Source organism: Callithrix jacchus, chromosome 10, assembly GCF_049354715.1.
Source record: "Callithrix jacchus isolate 240 chromosome 10, calJac240_pri, whole genome shotgun sequence".
Taxonomy (NCBI): Eukaryota; Metazoa; Chordata; class Mammalia; order Primates; family Cebidae; genus Callithrix; species Callithrix jacchus.
Window position 1 is genome coordinate 121,413,188 of NC_133511.1, and position 15,375 is coordinate 121,428,562.

The window sequence follows — 15,375 nt, forward strand, 5'->3', positions numbered from 1 at the left end:
GAGACTGTCTCAAAAACAAAAACCAAAAAAGCATAGTAGGTCTTAGCAGAACGTCACAGGCCAGCCCCATCTCACCTGCTCAGCTCCGCCTGGGGCAGCTCAGCCCTAGACTCCGATAGACCATCAGGAGGCTCTAATGCTCTGGGAAGAAAGGAGAGCTGGGGAGAGGTCTGGAGCTCCAGTCGGGCTGGCTGGAGTTTTAGTAACTAGGGTGTTGGGGTGGGCCTCGGAGAGGAGGGGAAGTTGGAGCAAAGACTCAGGAGGACGGGGGAGAGTTTGTCGTGTGGATGTACCTGAGAACAGCATTCTGGGGAGAGGGAACCAACTGTGGAGGGAAGGCCTGGTGTGTTTGAGGACTGGTGGGCATGGTGCAGGTGGAAGAGGGAGGTATTGGCGGGTGGGGGGTTGGGCAGAAGATTCGAAGGACTGTGGGCCTCCTGAGGCTCTGGGAGTCCTTCTGAGGGAGGTGGGTCTGAGCTGAGCCTTTCCCTCTAGGCCCTGAGGTACAGGAACCGGAGAAACGTCCCCTCGCCCCGTCCCTCAGCCAGTGACACCGTGGGGACAGCGGGTTTGGGAGCACAGCCCTCTCCCCGCTGGAGTGTCAGCAGGGGACCCAGGCAGCTCAAGAGCTCAGGGAGCCAGGACCCCCTCGGGGAGTCCTTGGACAAGGAGGCCTGGGCCCGGAGATGGAGCTGGGACAAATGTGTGGACAGGGGGGACGGCTGGCCCCCACGAGCCACTCCAGGCTGCGGTTCTGGCTCTTCCAGGCGGTTCCCGCTGAGGCGGTGATCTCTGGGGGATCCCCCAGCTGAAGGAGGCTGGCAGGAGTCAGCAAGAGAGCCCCTGGCCCGGGCCAGGCGGGGAGCTGAGTCCCAGTGCCAGGGGACTGTGGCCTGGGCTGACCTTGAGCCTTAGCTGGGACTTGAGGGGCATGAGAATAAAGCTGAACTGCAGCTACCTGAGTCTTGCTCTGTCTGCTGGCCTCATCGGGTTCCTTGGGGACACATGCAGCCCCAGTCCTCCCGGTTGGCAGGGATGTGTGGCCAGAGGACCCCTGCCTGGATGGGGCAGCACAGGGCTTTCTTCAGCGGCTTGGCCAGTCTGCCAGCCAAAGCCCAGGCGTCCTGGTGACATGGAGAGGGCATGGCATCCTGGGTAGCCTGCAGGGATTGGGGTCGAAGATCTGGGCTCAGGGGTGTGGCCCACCCCCACCCTCTCCCAGGGCACCCTCTTCTCTCCATTCACATCTTCCTCCTCCCCATCACCCCTCCTTCCTTGGGGTTGAGCCCCTCCCCGGGGAGTTCATGGTCCAGTGGGGCATCACTTAATGCTGGGGGCTGCCATGAGGGGTGGGAGGGATGCTGGCTCTCTGATCAGGGCTTCTAGCATGGTGCCTGGGAAGGGGGGCAATTAGGCTGGGGTGCAGGATGTGAGTCAGGGTACCTGGGGCTGCCCAGGGAGGGTGGGGCTGCCTGGGGCTGAGATGAGGCAGCCTGAACTTGGGTAGTGCAGAGCTGGGAGAGGCGGCCCGTCCAGCCTCCCCGGTGTGACCTGCAGCAGCTTGAGTCCCTCCTCCTCTCAGCCAAGGCTTCAGAGGACAGGCGTGTGGGGTGGGCCCCCTGGCCCCCAGCTGGCAGAGGAGCTGAGAGTCCCTCCCCACCGGCCTCAGGGGGTGGTTCTCATGGCTGTCCCACTGTGCTAGGTGGCCTGTCGGTGGTCAAGAAGGGGAAGGCAAGAAGAAGAGGGAGCAGAGGCTCCAGAGGACCAGTCAGCAGGGGCCCTGGGCCTCATGGGGAGGGGCAGCCCCGTGTGGTGCCGATAGCCCTTCCTGAGGCTACTCAGGGCTCTAAGCTGGGTACTGCTCTGAGCTAGGAGAGCTCAGAACACACGAGATGCAGGTGGCACATAGTGGGAGCTGCACAGTGGCTGGGGCTGCCGTGCTTCTGCAGGCCCCATCTACAGAGAACTGGTCAGAAAGCTGGCCACCTCTCCTGGCCATGGGGTCCCAGGCTTGGCTCCAGCCCCCCACTCCGCGACAAGGCTCCTCCTTGTAAAGGCCAGTCCGCTGGGGAGACGAACCTGGCTTGCCACCCTTGGGGCGATGGAGTGGGGCGGGCCCCACTGCCTGAGAGCTGAGTGACTTCCTCTCTCAGTCTGCCCAGCACCAGGGCCCAGGCCACAGGAGTAAGAGGTGCCCCGGGAGAGATGTGAGGGGGGAGAAGTGTGAGGGGGAGAGGTCCGGCCTGAGCCTGCCAAGGGGACTATGTCTGCCTTTCCCTCCTGGCTGTGGTCGAAAGCATGAGGTCACACATGAGGTTGCTGGGCTGTGATTTTTATTTAGTCCTTCGCTTCCCAGGTGTTGAGAGAATTGGACAGAAGATGCCTGGTTGCCCTCAGGGCTGGCGCTGGTGGAAGGAGAGTTCTTTTCTTTTTTTTTTTTTAGAGACAGGGTTTCACCATGTTGGTCAGGCTGATCTTGAACGCCTAACCTTGTGATCCACCCGCCTAGGCCTCCCAAAGTGCTGGGATTACAGGCATGAGCCACCGTGCCCCGCCTGGAAGGAGAGTTTTATAGACGCCTGTGGGAGCACCCCGCCCCCCACCTTGGGGCACAGGTTCCTGGTGTCCTCCGGCCACTAGCTGCAGCAGGCATTCCCCGGCAGACCCCTGGCTTGGGAGCAAATGCCCCAGAGGCTCCAGGTTCCCCACGGGCCCGGGGCTGGTTCCCACGGGGTGTTTTCAGTTCCCCGGAGAGTCGAGTAAGGTCCCGGGGCGCAGGATCCTGAGGCCTGTGGGGGATTGGGGGGCTCGGGAGACCAGGCCGCCCCAGCCAGCGGCCCACCCGCAGACCGGTGCTGTCACGTTCCAGCCGCCTGACTCAGGCCGCGCAGGGCGGGGAGCCGGGAGGCGGCGCCGGCGCCCGCCTCGGCCCCGGAGGCGGCACCAGGAAGCGCCCGCCCCGGCCGGAGCCGCCATGTAACCGGCGCCGCCCGGAGCCTGAGCCGCGCGGGCCCCAGAGACCCGCCCGCCATGGGGGACGAGGACGAGGATGAGGGCTGCGCCGTGGAGCTGCGGATCACAGAAGGTGGGTGTGGGGCCTGACCGAGGCTGCCTGGAGTGGGTCGGGCCGGGTCATGGACCGGCTGGGCTCATTCGCCCCCTGTGCCCGCAGCCAACCTGACCGGGCACGAGGAGAAGGTGAGCGTGGAGAACTTCGAGCTGCTCAAGGTGTTGGGCACGGGAGGTGAGGACCCCCATCCACGGGCAGGCGTCCCAGGCGCGGTGCCCCGGACCTCCTGCCTGCTCACTCCTGGGCCTGGGCCAGGCCACTGGGCAGGCCCCCCACCCTTTCCCGGCACAGCCTGCCTTGCCTGCCCCGCCCTGCCTTGCCAGGCTTTGCATGCCCACTTCCAGGGCACTCCACGTTGACATCGCTCCTCCCTGCAAGGTCCTGTGCGTGCATGCCCCCGGGATTTGCCGACACCCTGGGGAGGGGGCCTGCACCCTTCCCAAGTTATTTGCATAGCTCCTCCCTTTCAGCCAATACGAGCGCCCCCTCCCACATTTGGCAAACGCTCCAGCGCTGGTTTGCACATCCCGTCCCCAGCCAGGTGCACACCTCTGCCTCCCTTCCTTGCATGTGCACCTTTTCACATCCATTTGGTCGCTGGCGGGTTTGCACAAGCCCCGCCCCCACGCCTCGCAGCAGGCCCCCTGGAGTTGCTGCTCCCCGCCAGCTTTGCACATCCCCTCCCTGGTTTTGCTGGGCGCCTTCCCGGGCTGTGCACACCCTCTCCTTAGAAGTCTCGGCCAGCTTTTTGCACACTTGCCTCTCGCCCCAGCTCCTTCGCCTAATTTGCACACCCTCCTGGGTTGGCATCGCCCCCACCCCCAAGCCTGCACCGCTCTCCTGCTCACCGCCTACCCTCCGCCCACTTGCTGCTCCCACAGCCTACGGCAAGGTGTTCCTGGTGCGGAAGGCGGGCGGGCACGATGCGGGGAAGCTGTACGCCATGAAGGTGCTGCGCAAGGCGGCGCTGGTGCAGCGCGCCAAGACGCAGGAGCACACGCGCACCGAGCGCTCCGTGCTGGAGCTGGTGCGCCAGGCGCCCTTCCTGGTCACGCTGCACTACGCTTTCCAGACGGATGCCAAGCTGCACCTCATCCTGGGTGAGCGCACGCCACGTCCCTACGCGGGTGGAGTGGCTGGGGGCAGGCGAGGCCACCTGATGGGGCTGCTTCCTGACTTCCCACTGCACCTCCCAGACTATGTGAGCGGCGGGGAGATGTTCACCCACCTCTACCAGCGCCAGTACTTCAAGGAGGCTGAGGTGCGCGTGTATGGGGGTGAGATAGTGCTGGCTCTGGAACACCTGCACAAGGTGGGTGAAGACCTGGCCACAGGCGGTTGCCATGGGAACTGGGTCTGGGCCTTCCGAGGAGCCTGCGTGCTGGGCAGCCTCAGGCTTCCCCCTGGGGTTCCTGGGGGCCCAGTGGTGAGTGGGGTGGGAACTAGAGCTGCTTCCCCAGGACCCCTTGCGAGAAGCCTCAGTGTGGCCTGGAGGGGGTCCCCTCCTCTGGCACCTCCTTGAAGGGGCTTTCCTCTTTCAGGGAACTTGGGCTGTGTTCACAGAACTTCCTCAAATGGAAACCTCACGCCCTGGCTCCCAGGGCCTCCTTGAAATTGGGCTCTTCACACAGACTTTCCTCTCTCTGGGACCTTAGGGCCTGTCCCCCGGGTCCCTCTTTCCTTGCTTTATATCTTAAATGGCCTTTCTTATTCAGTGGCTCTGCCCTGAAGACCCCTCTACAGGCAGATGATCTTCTCTGGGGGGTCTCCTGACCCTGAGCAGGCCCAGGAGCTGCAGGGGCTGAGGAGGTTTGGGGGAGAAGCCTCAGCGCCCCTCTTGCTCCTACCAGCTGGGCATCATTTACCGAGACCTGAAACTGGAGAATGTGCTGCTGGACTCGGAGGGCCACATCGTCCTCACGGACTTTGGGCTGAGCAAGGAGTTCCTGACGGAGGAGGTGAGTGGAGGCTGGCTCTGCCTGTGGCGCCCCAGCCAGCCCTTCTTCCTGCCTCTTCCTGCTCTGGGCCTGCATTCTGGGGGTGCAGAAGTGAATAACTCCGTGACGTTTCCACGGCTCTGCTCTCCATCCTCACAAGTTGAGCAAGTCTTACTTTGGGCCTTGTTGGGCATGGGGGCACAGGAGAGGCTTCGACATCCAAATAGGACCTTTTGCCCTCCCAGAAAGAGCGGACCTTCTCCTTCTGTGGCACCATAGAATACATGGCCCCTGAAATCATCCGAAGCAAGGCGGGGCATGGCAAGGTAGGTTGGCAGGGAAGTGGAGCTGGGGGAGGAGGAAAGGGGGATGAGGCAGGGGAGATGCAGGCCCTCACCCTGGCTCCCCACGGCAGGCTGTGGACTGGTGGAGCCTGGGCATCTTGCTCTTTGAGCTGCTGACGGGGGCCTCTCCCTTTACTCTGGAGGGCGAGAGGAACACACAGGCTGAAGTGTCTCGGTGAGTAGGGCTGGACGTGCAGGGCACCAGGGGGCTGCAGGGCCTGGTTGGGCAGGGCTGTGGGGGGGGGCTCGCTGCCCCTGACGCCCCCCCAATCCCCCCAGACGGATCCTGAAGTGCTCCCCTCCCTTCCCCCCTCGGATCGGGCCTGTGGCGCAGGACCTGCTGCAGCGGCTACTTTGCAAGGATCCCAAGAAGCGACTGGGCGCGGGGCCCCAGGGGGCACAGGAAGTCCAGAACCACCCCTTCTTCCAGGTGAGGTGCCTGGCTCGGGCCCCACACCTCCTGGTGCATGCCCAGGCGGGGCTGCTGCTCCAGGTGGAGGTTGTGCCTGGTCATTTTCACTTGATTTGGAAATCCCCCCAGAGAAAGAAAGCAAGTGTGTAAGTCCGGTTTCTCTTCGCATCCATCCCCACTGGAACTTGGCAGATATGTGGTGAAAGAAAAAATTCTAGCTTCATTGGCTGTTGTGGCTGTCAGGGGCTTGAGAATGGATTGCTTGGTCCTGTCATTGGAGACTCAGAGAAGGCAGGTGACCTGCCCCAGATGGCACAGTAAATGGTGTTGAGCTGGGAACAGGCCTTGGCTCTAGATAGATCTCCTGTTGGCCCAAATCAGTACTAAACCCACACTTATGGCTCTCAGCACCTGCCCAGGCATTTTGTTCTTTGTCCTTGTCCCTGTACAGTCTGTGTGCCTGTCATTCAGATAGACGGTGGATGGGCACACATGGGCATCTGCTCGCTTGTTAGGAGCACATGCACGTTAAAGTGCAGGGCGGAGTGAATCTGGCCTCGTGAGACTGCACCGACAGGTGCTGGGCCTGGCCAGTGTTATCACCCAGCAGGGCCTTGTGACAGCGAATGCCTGCTGTGTGCCAGCCCTTTGCGGACGTGAGTTCATATCACCCTCACAATGACCTGATTCTTATTTCTTAGACAGAGTTTCACTCTGTCTCCTGGGCTGGAGTGCTGTGGCTCGGTCTCAGCTCACTGAAACCTCCACCCCACGGGTTCAAGCAATTCTCCTGCCTCAGCCTCCCGAGTAGCTGGGATTACAGATGCGCACCACCACTCCTGGCTAATTTTTGTATTTTTAGTAGAGTTAGGGTTTCATCATGTTGACCAGGCTGGTCTCAAACTCCAGGCCTTAAGTGATCTGCCCGCTTGGTTTCCCAAAGGGCTGGGATTACAGATGTGAGCCACTGTGCCGGGCCTCCTTCTGCCTTTTTTTCGACAGCTTCTTTGGTGATAGCAGTTTTGAGGGCCTTGGTGGTAGAACTGGGGCCTTCCAGCCTGAGTCAGTCATCTTGGCTGCAAGTGACAAAAAGTCCAACTCAAAATGGTGGTATCTGTTGGTGCCAGCAACAGAGATCGGAATGAACAGTGATCTAAACAAGACACGGGTTCCTTATTTTTCTTCTCACATAAAAGAAATCCAGATTAGCAGACCAGGGCTACAGTGCCATGTTGTCTTCAGGCATCCAAGCTTTTCTTTCTTTCTTTTTGTTTTTTAACTTTTGAAAATTCTTAGCATGTAGCTTCTATCCCCAGGGTTGCTTCATGGTCCACAATGGCTGCTGGAGCTCTTGCCATCTAGGCTGTCTCCCAGTCAGGGAGCAGGAGGAAGGAGAAGGGGCAAAAAACTTGCCAACTAGCAACCTCCCTCTTGAGGATCTTTTCCTGGAGTCCTACCTAACGATCTTTGCTGATACGTTTTGGTCACCCCTAACTGCAAGCACGTTTGTAAAGTGTCTTTTAATTGTGTATATTGGGTCCTGGAATAAAACTGGGGCTACGGTACTAAGGAGGACTGGGAGAACGGACATTGAACAGGCAATCAACAGGTTCTGCCACATTAGCGTAAACAGAAAAGGGCATGTTTTGGTTTCCATAAGTGAAAAGGCCACGGGAAAGTGGTCTGACTTAAGGCAAGGCCACATCCAGGTGCTGAAACTAAGTCTTTTGTTTCTGCTTTTCTGCGTGGGGACTTCATCTACCCCTGAGAGGGTCCCCAGCAGTCCCGGACCACATCCTCCTAGATTTCAGTACAGTAGGAGAAAGAGATTTTTCACACCAATTCTGGTTTTTTTTTTTTTTTTGAGACGGAGTCTTGCTCTTATTGCCCAGGCTGGAGTGCAATGGTGCGATCTTGGCTCCTCTGCCTTCTGGGTTCAAGCGATTCTCCTGCCTCAGCCTCCTGAGTAGCTGGGACTACACTTGCCCACCACCATGCCTAGTTAATTTTTTTTATTTTTAGTAGAGACGGGGTTTCACTATGTTGCTGAAGCTGGTCTCGAACTCCTGACCTCAGGCTATCCACCCGCCTTGGCCTCCCAAAGTGCTGGGATTACAGGTGTGAGCCACCGTGCCTGGCCATCAATTCTTTTTTTTATTTTTTGAGGTGAAGTTTTCGCTTGTCACCCAGGCTGAAGTTTAGTGGCGTGATCTCAGCTTACTGTAACCTCTGCCTCCTGAGTTCAAGCGATTCTCCTGCCTCAGCCTCCCGAGTAGCTGGGATTACAGATGTGCACTACTCCTGGCTAATTTTTTTTAATTTTTAATTTTAATTTTTGTATTTTCAGTAGAGACAGGGTTTCACCATGTTAACAAGGCTGGTCTTGAACTCCTGATCTCAGGTGATCCAGCCACCTCGGCCTCCTAAAAGGCTGGGATTATAGGCCTGAGCCACCTCACCTGACCTTTTCATGCCAATTCTATTAAAAGTTCAGAACTAGGCTGGGCGCGGTGGCTCACGCCTGTAATCCCAGCACTTTGGGAGGCTGAGGTGGGTGATCACGAGGTCAAGAGATCGAGACCATCCTGGTCAACATGGTGAAACCCCGTCTCTACTAAAAATACAAAAATTAGCTGGGCATGGTGGCGCACGCCTGTAGTCCCAGCTACTCGGGAGGCTGAGGCAGGAGAATTGCTTGAACCCAGGAGGTGGAGGTTGTGGTGAGCCGAGATCGCACCATTGCACTCCAGCCTGGGTAACAAGAGCGAAACTCCGTCTCAAAAAAAAAAAAAAAAGTTTAGAACTAAGTGTGGTGGAATGGTGATTCTTTAAGGGGAATAGGGATTGTGTTATCAGAGGGAGAAAGAAGCCAGGGAGGCAGGAGGAATAGCTGTCCATCCCAAATGCAGATGGGCCATTGCCTCATGGAGGAACTGTCCAGGGAGGGTGGCCTGAGTGCAGAGAGTAACTGATTCCTGACCTTTGACACCTAATCTCTGATTCCCTTTCCTCAGGGCCTGGATTGGGTTGCTCTGGCTGCCAGGAAGGTTCCAGCCCCGTTCAGGCCCCAGATCCGCTCAGAGCTGGATGTGGGCAACTTTGCAGAGGAATTCACTCGGCTGGAGCCTGTCTACTCACCCCCTGGAAGCCCCCCACCTGGAGACCCCCGAATCTTTCAGGTGAGGGGAAACTCATGGAATCCGGATGCAGGAGAGATGAGATGTTGCTGTCTGCCTCAGTCCTGGCTGACCCGAGGACACTGCCTAGGCCCTGTGTCCTGAGTGGGACTCAGTATCTCCCCTAGACGTCTCCACTTATAGGGGACCTGGGGTTGTCAGTCACAGAGACCACCAGGGCAGGATGTGTGTTTGATAGTTCATGGTTTATCTTTAAACCTGTTAATTTCCCTTCTTTTCCATCATCTCTTTATTGTTATGTAAAAATATTGTTTAAAATTATTCACTTGCTGCCAGGTGTGTAATCCCAGCACTTTGGGAGGCTGACTTGGGTGGATCACCTCAGGTTAGGAGTTCGAGACCAGCCTGGCCAACATGGTGAAACCCCATCTCTACTAAAAATACAAAAATTAGTCAAGTGCAGTGGTATACGCATATAACCCCAGCTACTCAGGAGGCTGAGGTGGGAGAATCGCTTGAACCTGGGAGGCAGAGTTTGCAGTGAGCCGAGATTTCACCACCGCACTCCAGGCTAAATGACAGAGTGAAAAGCCATCTCAAAAAAAAACAAACAAAACAATCTTCACTTCTCACGTGGACACCTGGGAGTGTCCTAGCTATGCCCTTGGCATAGCATGTTATACTCCTGGGGGAACAGGCCTCTCCACTGAATTTTAGAAGCTCACGCCTTTTGGACAAGTCTAAACTCCCTTTGCTTATCATTGAGGTCCTGCATGATGTGGTCCTTGCTCAGAACCTTAGCCTCAGTTCTCATCATTTTCCTACTTGATGTCCTGGAGGGCAGGACCAAACTGCTCAGTGGTTCTAGAATACACCTCTGTGCCTTTGCACATGCTGTTCCCAATACCTGGAGTACGTTCCCTACAGTAATCTACCTGGCAAGCTTCTGGCCCAGGGATCACCCTTTCTCTGAGCTGCAGTCCTCTGTGGACAGCACCTCCTTCTGCCCAGTTTATCATGTTGCCATAATGATATCATATCATTATCACTAAATAAACCAGCATGGTCTGTTTAACACAGACCAAGTATGGCTAGATACGTCCCTCTGCGAAGCTCTTAGAATTGAGAACTCTGCTTGAATGTCCAAATTCCGTTGTCTCACAGTCCTCATGAGAAAATTCTTCCTATGAATTCGTAAGTGCTTTTCATTTAATGATTCAGAAATGTGTAGTAAGTGCCTAAAATGTTCGGGTACTGATCTGGGTACTACATTTTTAGGAGGCACTTTGAGGAGAAAATGACACATAGTTTTATTTTATTTTATTTATTTTTGAGATGGAGTATTGCTTTGTCACCCAGGCTGGAGTGCAGTGGTGAGGTCTTGGCTCACTGCAGTCTCCACCTCCCGGGTTCAAGCGATTCTCCTGCCTCAGCCTCCTGAGTAGCTGGGATTACAGGCGCCTGCCACCACACCCATCTAATTTTGGTATTTTTAGTAGAGACAGGGTTTCACCGTGTTGGCCAGGATGGTCTCGATCTCCTGACATTGTGATCTGTCTGCCTTGGCCTCCCAAAGTGCTGGGATTACAGGTGTGAGTCACCATGCCCAGCCAGTTTTTTAAAAAAATTACTATTTTTTAAATGTATTCATTCGTTTATTTATTTTTGAGAGACAGGGTCTTGTTCTTTTGCCCAGGCTGGAGTGCAGTTGGGTAACCATGGCTCACTGCAAGCTTCAACTCCTGGGCTCAAGGAGCTCCTCCCACCTCAACCTGCCCAATAGCTAAGACTACAGGCAAGTGCCATCACAACCAGCTGATTACATTTTTTTAGAGATGGAGTCTTGTTATGTTGTCCAGGCTGGTCTTGAACTCTGGGCTCAGGCCATCCTCCTGCCTTGGCCTCCCAGGGTGTCACCTGCTGGGGTGACAGACCTGAGCCACTGTGCCTAGCCACAACACCCACTTACAATTAACCCACTCCTCGAATTGCCAGGCCATGGATCTTTAGGAAAGGCACAGAATCAACTCTGGTTTCCTTTTGCATTTCTTCAGTAGCTCCCCTTGCAGAAGAAGCCCAAGTCTGGCTTGAAAGGGAGGAATAAAAGTTATTTTTCTCGGCGGGTACAGCTGGATTCTCATAAGCCAAGCGTGAACTTAGGCCAAGCTTTCAATACATTCAGTGGTCTTTTCAGTGCAGTCGGTCCTTGGCACCTGGGGAGGAAGAGGTGGTCACTGTGATGAGAAAGTTGGAGTCACAGGCTGGTGGGGACAGACATGGCCCCAAGTGATTGTAAAATCAGGTGGAATAAAATGTGTCCATACATCCTGTGTGTACCAGGACGCAACTGGAAAGCCCCCACTGCCCCCTTGTCCAGGGTCTTGCCTGCCAGGTTCCCGAACAGTCTCCTCACCTACACCCCAGCCCCCATGCCCATCCCATGACTCCCACCCTTCAGGGATACTCCTTTGTGGCACCCTCCATCCTCTTCGATCACAACAACGCAGTGATGACCGATGTGCTGGAAGCACCTGGTGCTGGAGACCGGCCAGGTCGGGCAGCGGTGGCCAGGAGCGCCATGATGCAGGTGGGCTGGGCTGCGCAGAAATTGGTTTTGGGAGAGGCCCAGGCCCAGGGTCTCTAGGCCTAGATTCACCCAGTGCCGGCAGTGTGAGCTCGGTGGGGTCCCAAGCCCCTCCGACATGGGGTGTGGTGGCGCCGTGGGGCTCCCGGGTGGGACCTTTGACTCACCTCCTTCGCCTTTGCCTTTGCCTCCAGGACTCGCCCTTCTTCCAGCAGTACGAGCTGGACCTGCGGGAGCCTGCGCTGGGCCAGGGCAGCTTCTCTGTGTGTCGCCGCTGCCGCCAGCGTCAGAGCGGCCAGGAGTTCGCGGTCAAGATCCTCAGTCGCAGGTGTGCGGGCCTGGGCCGGGGTAGGGGTGGGGGTGGCAGAGTGCCGTCCGGGGGGCGGGGCCGGAGCGCGGCCACCCTAACTCCTCCTGCTCCGCCCCCCAGGCTGGAGGCGAACACGCAGCGCGAAGTGGCCGCCTTGCGCCTGTGCCAGTCACACCCCAACGTGGTGAATCTGCACGAGGTGCATCAAGACCAGGTGATGGCTTCCGGGCCGGAGCCAAACGCCACGGGCGGCCGGGGGTGGGCGGCCTGGGGAGGGAGGAGAGAAGAGAGGCAGGCGGCGGGGCTCGAGGGGCGCTTCGGGCATGATCTAGGGGCGGACTGGGCGGGGCCTGGAGTCTAAATCGGCCCGAATGGACCAGGGATGTGCAGGAAGCGGGATTTCAGGGGAGCAGGGCCTGAGGACAGCAAGACAGAGCTGAGGAAGAACGAGAAAAGGGACTTTGGCCGGGCGCGGTGACTCACGCCCTTAATCCCAGCACTTTGGGAGGCTGAGGTGGGCGGATCACTTGAGGTCAGGAGTTCGAGAGCAGCCTAGGAACATGGAGAAACCCTGTATCTACGAAAAATACCAACGTTAGCCTGACATGGTGGCGCGCCTGTAATCCCAGCTACTTGGGAGGGAGGCTGAGGCACGGGAATCGTTTGAGCTCTGGAGATTGCAGCGAGCCTAGATCCAGCCACTGCACTCCATCCTGGGCGACAGAGCCAGACTGCCTCCAAAAAATAAAAGAGAGAAAAGGGACTTTGAGGAGGGGGTGCTCGAATATGGGCTGGGCCTGAGGGCGGGCGCAAGGCCTGGGTGGTGGGTGGGGCCCGCCGCGGTGGGTGGGTGGTGACCGTGGCCCGTCACACCGCCCGCAGCTGCATACGTACCTGGTCCTGGAGCTGCTGCGGGGCGGGGAGCTGCTGGAGCACATCCGCAAGAAGCGGCACTTCAGCGAGTCCGAGGCGAGTCAGATCCTCCGCAGCCTCGTGTCGGCCGTGAGCTTCATGCACGAGGAGGCGGGCGTGGTGCACCGCGACCTCAAGCCGGAGGTGGGCCAGGGGCCTTGGCGGCCGGGCAGGGCTGTGGCGCCAGGGACTGCCTCTGACCACCGCCCCGCCGCCCTTGCAGAACATCCTGTACGCGGACGACACGCCCGGGGCCCCGGTGAAGATCATCGACTTCGGGTTCGCGCGGCTGCGGCCGCAGAGTCCCGGGGGGCCCATGCAGACCCCCTGCTTCACGCTGCAGTACGCGGCCCCCGAGCTGCTGGCGCAGCAGGGCTACGACGAGTCCTGTGACCTCTGGAGCCTGGGCGTCATTCTGGTATGGGACGCGGGCCTTGAGGCGCGGTCAGGGTCGCTCGGGCCTGGGGTCTTCCCGATGTGGAGCAGCAGGAGGAAGGGAACAGGGGACATCCTGGTGCGGGCGGCTGGGTTTCGTCTGAGGCTGGGACGGGGGACGGGGGAGTGGTTCTGACATAGAGTCTGGTCGCTCTGGTGCTGGAGTCGGAGCATCCGTGTATTGGGGGTTAGAAGTCAGGGCTCACCACGCGTGGGTCTTGGGAGTGCCCTGGGTGGGAGGTGAGTGGTTCTGTGGGAGCTGAGGGGTCAGCCTCAGCTCTGCAGCCTGGGCCGGTCTCACCTTCCCCTCACCCCTTCTAGTACATGATGCTGTCGGGGCAGGTGCCCTTCCAGGGGGCTTCTGGCCAGGGCGGACAGAGTCAGGCGGCCGAGATCATGTGCAAAATTCGCGAGGGGCGATTCTCCCTTGACGGGGAGGCCTGGCAGGGCGTATCCGAGGAAGCCAAGGAGCTGGTCCGAGGTGCGGAGCTGGAGGTCACAGACCATGGCTGGGGAGGGGGAGGTCATGTGATTACGCTGGGACAGGGATGGTCCTGGGTCAAGTGTACTGGTTGGGGATGGGCAGGGAGGAGAGTGGGGCTGTTACGATCTCTTTGGGGCTCAGCCTTGGCGCCAGGCTCCTCCCCACACTTCCCTGCCTCGCCTCCAGGGCTCCTGACCGTGGACCCCGCCAAGCGGCTCAAGCTCGAGGGACTGCGGGGCAGCTCCTGGCTGCAGGACGGCAGCGCGCGCTCCTCGCCCCCGCTCCGGACGCCAGATGTGCTTGAGTCCTCCGGGCCCGCGGTGCGCTCGGGGCTCAACGCCACCTTCATGGTAAGGGGAGGGGTTTGTAGAAGGGAAGGGGTGGCCGGATCCTCGAGAGGTGGGTCCTGGGGAGGCGAGGCCATGGGAGCCCAGAAAGGTGAGGTGAACCGGATTCGGCCTCAAGTCGATCTGTAGGCCAAGGCCCTATCGGCCTTGACCTAGGCGGGTGGAGGCAGGGTCTGGGAATCGCAGCCAAAGCTCGGATCTGGAAGCCGGCGTCAGGCGGGGATGGGGGCACTCACCCTTCCTCCTTTCTGCCAGGCGTTCAACCGGGGCAAGCGGGAGGGCTTCTTCCTGAAGAGTGTGGAGAACGCACCCCTGGCCAAGCGGCGGAAGCAGAAGCTGCGGAGCGCCACCGCCTCCCGCCGGGGCTCCTCTGCACCAGCCGCCCCGGGTCGAGCCCCCGCAGCCTCCAAGGGGGCCCCCCGCCGAGCCAACGGCCCCCTGCCCCCCTCCTAATCCCCGCCACTGTGACCCCCTTCCCTCATAGGGGCTGTGACCTGGGAGCCAGGCTCACTACCGGAGGCCTCTGCCAGCGGTGACCTGATCCCTAGGGACTCTCCTTCCCTCCTACCCCACCCCACTCCCAGACAGAGCAGAAGTATTTTTATAAGCAGAGAATTTTTTTTTACCAGATAGAGTTAGAGATGCAGGGAAGGGGGGGCCTGCTGGAGAGTGGGTTTGGGGGGCCCTCTCCCACGAACGACACTGCCTCTTCTGGGCAGAAGGCCCCTCAGGGGGCACTGCTCCAACAGGAAAGGGCCCCTCCGCCACTTCTAAGCACTGAGTTAGGAGTGCTTACTCCTAAGCTGGGACCCCCTCCTCTGTTCTCCCTTGAGGCCCCGTTCCTGGGAGGGGCACCCCTCAACTGTCACTTTATGGACTGTTTGTGCAATTATGTCCACCAAAGACCTGTGTTGGGGGGACTGAGGGAGAGGCCCTGGGGGACCCCTTGAAGCATTTCTGCCTCACTTTATGTCATCTGCTTCTCCCCTATTGGGGCTAAGGAAGGAGATAGGTGGTCCCTGAAAGAGGAGGCCCCCTTCTCACCCACCCCCTCCCCTTTGGCACAGCTACTCCCGGCTGGGGGTGGAGCCTTGGGGATCTGGGCCGGGCATCCATGGTCACTGCCTCAGCCCATCTAGGCTGTGCCTTTAACTTTAAAATAAAAGTCCACCCAGTGCTGTCTGTGGCATCTGTGTGTTCTCGTTCATGGTGTGGGCGTCTGTAGCAGAGATCCTGGGCAGACAGGCTGCCGGCCGGTGGAGTCTGGGATCTCAGTGGGGAGGCCCAGGCAGACCCTTCTGGACAAGAAGGTATTCTTTGTTCCTTGGCTTTTGCTATGAGCAGTAGGAGCGCGCCACTCTCATCCTGGGTGTATGTCTGGCCAGCTCTGCTGGGCATCATTT

At 58.7% G+C, this 15,375-nt stretch overlaps 2 protein-coding genes across 10 annotated transcripts in view; both read left to right on the plus strand.

Annotated features, from left to right (window-relative positions):
• Positions 1–3,007, plus strand: part of CCDC88B (coiled-coil and HOOK domain protein 88B) — an 18,179-nt gene extending 15,172 nt beyond the window's left edge. For 4 of the 6 annotated variants that reach the window (XM_054241015.2, XM_054241014.2, XM_078341292.1 and 1 more), the window contains one exon: positions 496–957. In XM_054241015.2, coding sequence (XP_054096990.1) covers positions 496–551 — 56 coding nt within the window. In that variant the 3' untranslated portion in view covers positions 552–957. Of the gene's footprint in view, positions 1–495; positions 958–2,869 lie in introns of those variants that run through there. The other 2 variants (XM_054241017.2, XM_054241016.2) reach the window with 2 other exon arrangements.
• RPS6KA4 (ribosomal protein S6 kinase A4) lies at positions 2,966–15,161 on the plus strand. Of its 4 annotated transcripts, none has more exons than XM_054241019.2 (17): positions 2,966–3,085; positions 3,173–3,244; positions 3,952–4,170; positions 4,267–4,382; positions 4,921–5,028; positions 5,253–5,333; positions 5,423–5,526; positions 5,631–5,781; positions 8,778–8,942; positions 11,359–11,487; positions 11,679–11,812; positions 11,915–12,008; positions 12,677–12,850; positions 12,930–13,124; positions 13,463–13,622; positions 13,812–13,975; positions 14,228–15,161. In XM_054241019.2, exons 1-17 carry the CDS (start codon positions 3,031–3,033, stop codon positions 14,423–14,425), a joined length of 2,319 nt encoding a protein of 772 aa, XP_054096994.1. In that variant the 5' UTR covers positions 2,966–3,030; the 3' UTR covers positions 14,426–15,161. The 4 variants fall into 4 exon arrangements, with proteins under 4 accessions (XP_054096994.1, XP_078197421.1, XP_078197420.1 ...); XM_078341295.1 differs by having other exon boundaries at positions 3,173–3,198; XM_078341294.1 differs by lacking the exon at positions 11,359–11,487.
• The last annotated feature ends 214 nt before the right edge of the window (positions 15,162–15,375 follow it).

Bases quoted from the DNA above. Each gene is read 5' to 3' on its own strand.
- RPS6KA4 (XM_054241019.2), top strand. From the start codon at position 3,031: ATGGGGGACGAGGACGAGGATGAGGGCTGCGCCGTGGAGCTGCGGATC. The intron at 4,171-4,266 runs GTGAGCGCACGC...TGCACCTCCCAG, and splicing joins CAAGCTGCACCTCATCCTGG to ACTATGTGAGCGGCGGGGAG. The intron at 5,029-5,252 runs GTGAGTGGAGGC...TTGCCCTCCCAG, and splicing joins AGGAGTTCCTGACGGAGGAG to AAAGAGCGGACCTTCTCCTT.